This window comes from the organism of the source record quoted next, unplaced genomic scaffold, assembly GCF_019419815.1.
Source record: "Pyrus x bretschneideri cultivar Hongxiangsu unplaced genomic scaffold, Pyrus_bretschneideri_v1 Contig8, whole genome shotgun sequence".
NCBI classification, from domain to species: Eukaryota; Viridiplantae; Streptophyta; class Magnoliopsida; order Rosales; family Rosaceae; genus Pyrus; species Pyrus x bretschneideri.
This window is the reverse complement of record NW_025999820.1, coordinates 877,904-884,804: the sequence shown is the minus strand read 5'-3', so window position 1 is coordinate 884,804 and position 6,901 is coordinate 877,904. Positions and strand designations below refer to the sequence as shown.

Here is a 6,901-nt window from a genome sequence, read left to right as displayed (position 1 = left end):
GACTCTTTGCAAGGGCAAGAGAAAAAGAAAGCTAGGGGAAAGGGAACAAATTTCCTTTGGCTTCTCTCTTCCTTGTTGAAATGATGATTATTCTCCAAATTTATTTAATCCTCTGCTTAAGGCAGAATTAAATAGGTATTGGGGGCAACTGGCTTCCTTTTCCTAAAAGAAGTCTATCTCTAAATCAAGAAAGGAGATCTAGTTCAAATTGGGAAATAACTCTACAAGCCCATGTAGCTTGAGATTTCTACACCTACTGCCCTTTTTCTATGTGCAGCCGAGTAGGTGTGTGGGCATTTGTGGAGCCTAAATAATCCTAAAAATTATAGAGGCGACACATAGACTTTTGCTCAAGAAATGCAAAATTGCCCTCATTAAATGGGTAGGTTCCTCATATACTCCCACGCGCAGCTCACACTCCTGAAGGTTCGTACAGCTGAATACAATTGCTTATAGTTCACCTGCCCTTAGCAAGGAAAAGTCAAAGCATTAAAGATAAGGATTAATACCCAAATTTTATCTTTAATACATTCCCAATTGAAGATTGACTCTATTCAAGTAAGTAATTCCTATTTAAGTCAATTAGGGATATTTACTTCATTATCTCAAGATATTATCTCTTATTTAATATCTTGAGCATATTTCTCCATAAAACCTTGGCCATAAGGATGCCGCCAAATTTAGGGTAAAACTCTAACACCATGGCTGGCCACTCAACATATATATAACCCCCAATTCTACCAAATTTCGGTAAACTTTTGCTACCCTTAAAAGCCCTAAACACTTACTCTTTTTTTCAAAGAAACTAACTTAGGGATCGGATATCCATTGGCCTAACCCCCCTTACCTCGTGGGTGCGTAAGGCTTAGGTCCTTGATCAAAAGTGTTGATTGTTTTGCAGGTGCGTTTTCGTCAAAACTAGAGATGGCGAAAATTTGCATCGACAAACAATTTTCTCACCTGATCTCCTCATGGCACCACCACCACCATTATCTTCTACTGTCACAAAATAATATTGACTTTGAATAGAGTGAGAAAGAAGGGTGAGGAAGAACGATTGATTGGGGGTGGGGCCCACGGTTACCTAATACAATGGTTTAAATTTATTTGTTTATTTTTTATGCTAAAGGAATTTTATTTTTGTTTTTAGCTTGTGGCATGTTATGACTTCTACATCAGCATAAATGAGGGTCCTACGTCGTCCACATCACCACTTAATGGTCAAATTAACGCATTAATTAACGGATGTATGAAATTGCAATGAAATGATAATAAATGTATAAGATTGATGTAAACACGAAAATTCTATACCGAATGAAACAAGAACACGTGTACAAAGTAAATTTGTATTGATTTGAATTTGTAGATTACAATCTCTGTTTACAACTTTTCCTCTGATTCAGTCTTCAATTTTGATGTAGATGGTTGATTGTTGATCTAGGGGTTACGATGACTTGATCTCGGACGAACAGTTGAACGATTGCTTCAAGTTTTGAGCTTGAAAACAACGCGTGGATGGTCTTCACCCCAAGGGTGCGGCAAAGGTAGTGTTTGATGTAGGATTTCGTAACTTTAACGGTCTTGGCGACTTGATCTTGAAACGAACGTTGCTACAAGTTTATAAACTTGCAACAAAGTCTTGAAGGAATCAACACGAATGCTTGTTGATTCTTCAAGGGAGTGCTTCGGCCTTGGTCGAGAGAAAGCTTCGGCTTTGGTTGAATGTTCTTCGAAGAGAGCTTTGGTAGCGTATCAGTTTTCAAAGGTTTGGCAGAGGTTCTTCTGTGTGAAGATTTTTCGACCCTTATGCTTGTGGGAGGACCTTGTATTTATAGGCTTCTCAAAGCTTGCCTTTGGGTAGATTTAGCTTTAATTTGTGTCTTGATTCGTCCATGGGATAATTTAGGCATGTTTTGTGTCTTAATTTCTACCACTTTACTCCCTTGACCAAAATTATAAGGCCTTGTTGCCTATTTTGTAAGCAATCTTCAATTCTTGCTTGTTTTATGAAGATGCCTTAACTTTCTTTCTAGTTTTAAGAGCATTTTGGTCCCTTGCCGAATTTAAAGGGTGCTTCTCCCTTGTGCCGATTTTTGGGAAGGTTTTATACTTCCTTTGCTTTGATTTGTGCCACATGTCATTGATGACTTATCCATTTGTGATGAGTCATACGCCACGTGGAGCTTTGTGATGTATCATTTGTATGCAATGAAATTTACATGTCTACAATTAAAATGTATTAAAGATGTTGTATGATTTTACAATTGCACTTAAACTTAAGGGTGTAAAATGTAATTTACCCTTCAGTTGAATTTTTTTTTTTTTTTTGGATGAAAAAGGAAATATTATTAAAGAACAAAACATCTAGTACAACGGTTTTCAATTGAATTTACTATTTTAATTACAATGGAATTTTCTCTTGGGTGCAATAATATTAAAGAAAAATGGGTTGTTTAGTTGGAGTTTTACCCGGCCCATGTTAATTTGTTACCCAAAAGAAAAAAATCCCAACACTTCGTATCATACAGTGACAAAATTGCGTTTTATAGACACCGAAACGGCAAGACAGTTTGGTGGAACGATCCCGAAGTTTTCAATTAGGGCTTGCAGACCCCCTGATACTACACACACTAGCTACCAGCACAGCAACTTCCGGTGAGAGAGACAACGATACGAATCGCAGCAATCGGAAAATTAGAGTTAGGGCTTTGAGAGGCCTCAGGATTCCGATCTCCGTCGAGGTCAAAAGGAGGATTCTTGAATCAGTAAGTAAATCTCGTTATGGCGATAAGCTGAAAATCTGAGTAAAAAAACAGGAATTTAGGGTTATTAGAGGGATTAGTGTTGTTAATTTGGGATTTGTGTTGTGTTTTAGGTTGAAGGGGTGGGATTATGTTTGATAGATGCAGTCTGTGGCAGAGATGTGGTCCTGATAGGTAAGCAGCTCATGCCCCATTTCTCTTTTTTTTTTTATTTTTTAATTTATGTTTTGGGTTCTCTATATTTTGCAATTTTTAATACTTATCCAGCCAATTTCCAATTTTGTTCTTTGATTGTTGTTAATACCCATAATCTGAAATTTTTCGGTACGAGTCACTGAGAATTGCACAATGCTTTTTGGTGTGAACCATGTAAATTATCTGACTTTCGAGGAGTGCTGCTTGTAAGTTGCCCCTAATGTTCTAGCCTTCTAGTTCGAGGTTGGCATTTTGGTTGATCATATAATTTGTATTTTGTTGATTTACAGAATAATACTGTAGATTCACATTAATTGTATCATAGTTTGTTTGTTTGTTGATCACAATCTTAAGTGTAATGGACAATATGGGTGAGCATCTGAAAGTGCAGATAGTGCATATAGATTTAATTACATAAAGATTAAGACTATTGAGGTGTGAGCCTTAACTAGTTCCTGTGTGGAAAAAATAGCCTCAACTAGATTCCTGCATTAAAAAGATCACACACCTTATATTGGTTAGCATTCTTCAAGCCGTCAATTGACCATTGCAGAAGAATCGTAGCTGCAATTTTGAATCTTTTGTGCTTATATTGTACTTGCACATGTTTTACATGTTCATGAAGCTAGTATTTTGATTAAAGTTTCTTGGACAACAATTTCCATGCATTTTCCAAGATAAATTGAGCAGATTCCCTGTGTTCACATATGAGCACAATCTTGAATTGAGACCTTTAGTGTTTAGAGTGTGGAGATATTAGCATATTTATCTAGTTCCTATATCTAAGTTATAGGTGTGCTAATTCCTTCAAAAGTTAGAACATGAGCAAGAAAAGTTAAACTGAGTGCATATGGTCACAGAAAATCTCATGTTTTGACTCGAGCAAACTCCCCACGACACTGTCCTGTCAGTTTCAGAAAACAAAACAAAACAATAATTGAGTAGAAATACTTTCATGGAGTCATAAAAGAACTGCTTTCTAGGGACCATTAGTACTTCAGCTAAGGTGCTATGTCTATTTGATGTTCTTTCTGGGAAGAATTTGTTTTCTGTACTACCTGATACGTGTCAATGCTTTATAAAAGTGTCCAAATGGAATATAAATTTGTAATCTAGAACAGATCCGAACATGATAGATGTTAACCTTCAAGATTTTGATTTCATTCATTCTTCTTTGTTTATTTCCCTCCCTCTCACCACCCTTCTTCTTCCCGTGTTTACTTTCTCCATGACTCAAGCTCAAAAATTGAAAACTAAAAATTAAAACATAAAAAACAAATGGTTATCAACGGCCTGGATGTCTATGTACTTATTATTATTTTTTAAATCTTTATGTATGCTGGATTTTAGCACACATCATTGCTGTCACCATTTTGGGTGACTACATTATTTTGTCACCACCCATTAACACTTAGCCAAAGTTTGCAGGTACTGTAGTGTTGGTGCTTTTTCTGAAGAAAGTCAACTTAACCACTCCTTTTGGAAGTAGCTATGCTACCCACTGGAGCAAGAGATACTCAACTTCGCGAGAGCAATAGCCAGAAGGTTCACCCACAACCCATGGAAGAGGCCATGAATCAGAATCCAGAAGCTGTGGAAGCCTTGATATCTAAGGTTTTCACAAACATCTCTTCTCTGAAATCAGCATACATTCAGCTCCAATCTGCTCATACTCCCTATGACCCTGAAAAAATTCAAGCTGCCGATAGACTTGTAATTTCTGAGCTAAAAAACCTCTCTGAACTTAAGCATTTCTACAGGGAGAACAATCCCAGCCCAGTTTGCGTTTCTCCACAAGACTCTCGCCTAGCTGCAGAGATTCAAGAACAACAAATTCTTTTGAAAACATATGGGGTTATGGTTAAGAAATTCCAGTCTGAAATTCAAAATAAAGATTCTGAAATCCTTCAGCTCCAGCAGCATATTGAAGAGGCAAAACAGAAGCAAGCAAAGTTAGAAAAGAATCTAAAGCTCAGAGGCATGTCTACAAAAGAATCAGAAGGTTCTACTGATGAGAATGGTTTCTTGCCTGCAGATCTAACTCCCGATCTCTTCATATCGGTTGTTGAAGCTGCATATAAAGCTATTCATGACTTTTCTAAACCGTTGATTAACATGATGAAAGCGGCTGGGTGGGACCTTGATGCAGCAGCCAATTCAATTGAACCCGGTGTTATTTATGCTAAGAGACCTCACAAGAAGTATGCCTTTGAGTCGCATATATGCCAAAGGATGTTTAGTGGCTTTCAGCAGGAAAGTTTTTCCCTTCAAGTGGACAATCTTACAGTGACGAAGGAGGGTTTCTTCCACCAATATGTTACATTACGGGACATGGATCCATTGGACATGCTTGGCCAAAATCCAGATTCTATTTTTGGGAGATTCTGCAGGAGCAAGTACCTGGTAGTGGTTCACCCGAAAATGGAGACTTCGTTTTTTGGGAATTTAGATCAGCGAAATTATGTAATGGGTGGAGGGCATCCAAGAACTCCATTTTACCAGGCTTTCCTAAAACTAGCCAAGTCAATATGGCTTTTGCATAGGCTGGCTCATTCTTATGATTCTCGGGCTGAAATCTTTCAGGTCAAGAGGGGGAGTGAGTTCTCAGAGGTTTATATGGACAGTGTGGTGAAGAATTTGATAATGGATGAAAACGATGAAAAGCCTAAGGTTGGTCTGATGGTTATGCCTGGTTTTTGGATTGGAGGTAGTGTGATTCAAAGTCGGGTTTATCTCTCTGGCATGAAGGTTGCTGAATGACGGGCCAGTTCACGGTGACAATCAGTGTTCATATCGGTACGCGGTGTGCTTTCATACATGTCTGTTGCTTTCATCATATATTGCTGTTGTTTGTGTTTTTTATTTTGTATAATTGTAAGATGAAGTGAGCTATTAAACACTACTTCAAACTCTCTCTCTCTCGCAGACATTTTTTTTTCAATCCCTCTTGACCATGAGCCCTTGATATGCGCCATGTGTTATGTCTTTCCGATCAGACTCATAACCAGGATTTTACAAAGTTAATCAGCTAGCGGGGATTTTCTAATATGCACCGGAATTCATGGTCGTTAGATCCATAGAGGGAAATGAAATCCTTTATTTTTTTTTCCATTCTGCACACCCAGGAAGAATTTTCGAACTATTTTTTAAAATATTAATTTTTGACGGGTGACGTTGAGATGACGTTAATCTTTGTTGTGTCTTACATGCATCTAGATAGAAAACAGGACTTTTCAGAAGTGTCAATTTTAAGGTTGCTAATTTGCATTAATTATTATGTTGTGTTTATGAAGCAAGGACTTTTATAATACAAATTTCCCCTCAACGCAAGAGCATTTAGTATATTCCAAGATTGCAACCAACGTAAAGGTTCATTTCCACTTAAAAGCGCACCCACGTGATTGATTTGATGTGGTCATTTGTACGAGGAGATGTGAAAGCTTCCTTATTACATTATTATTCTATAATGTCTTAAACTGTAATGCAAGGATTATGTTCCCTAAAGAAAGCGGTCTAGGAAGACAAATTCCAAAAGACATGATGCAAGTATGGTCCATGAAAAAGCGGTGAAAATTTCACATTCAGAAACTGTTGGGAGAAAAGTCCAGAAACAATCCATGTTTTCAGAAACAGTAACAGCAATAAAGAGAAGAAAGATATTTTGTAAATTAAGGTTGTAAATAATTGTACATCTATCTGAAAAGGTTTTTTTTTTTTGTAAAGTAGCACCCTCGTTCATATATATAAGAGGGGCTTTCCTTCATTGTATGCACATGGAACACAACTCAGAAGAACTCATGCCTATATAGAGCAACCAAACTCCCAAAGCTTTCCAGCCCTCTTGTAAACACTTTCCTTTGTAATATTTTGTATATCAATAAAAGAGCAAGTGTACATATTCAAACAATTCTCTTGTCTTAAGTAATTTTTTCTTTCTTTCTTTT

General features: G+C 37.2%; 1 protein-coding gene across 3 annotated transcripts; it reads left to right on the top strand.

The window, feature by feature from the left end:
• The first annotated feature begins 2,504 nt into the window (after positions 1–2,504).
• Positions 2,505–5,869, top strand: LOC125473123 (protein GRAVITROPIC IN THE LIGHT 1-like). 3 transcript variants are annotated; one of them, XM_048575514.1, is made up of 3 exons: positions 2,505–2,765; positions 2,876–2,936; positions 4,379–5,869. In XM_048575514.1, exon 3 carries the CDS (start codon positions 4,449–4,451, stop codon positions 5,715–5,717), a length of 1,269 nt encoding a protein of 422 aa, XP_048431471.1. In that variant the 5' UTR covers positions 2,505–2,765; positions 2,876–2,936; positions 4,379–4,448; the 3' UTR covers positions 5,718–5,869. The 3 variants fall into 3 exon arrangements, with proteins under 3 accessions (XP_048431471.1, XP_048431472.1, XP_048431470.1); XM_048575513.1 differs by having other exon boundaries at positions 2,506–2,765; positions 4,386–5,869; XM_048575515.1 differs by lacking the exon at positions 2,876–2,936 and having other exon boundaries at positions 4,386–5,869.
• Positions 5,870–6,901: the final 1,032 nt, after the last annotated feature.

Bases quoted from the DNA above. Each gene is read 5' to 3' on its own strand.
- LOC125473123 (XM_048575515.1), top strand. From the start codon at position 4,449: ATGCTACCCACTGGAGCAAGAGATACTCAACTTCGCGAGAGCAATAGC.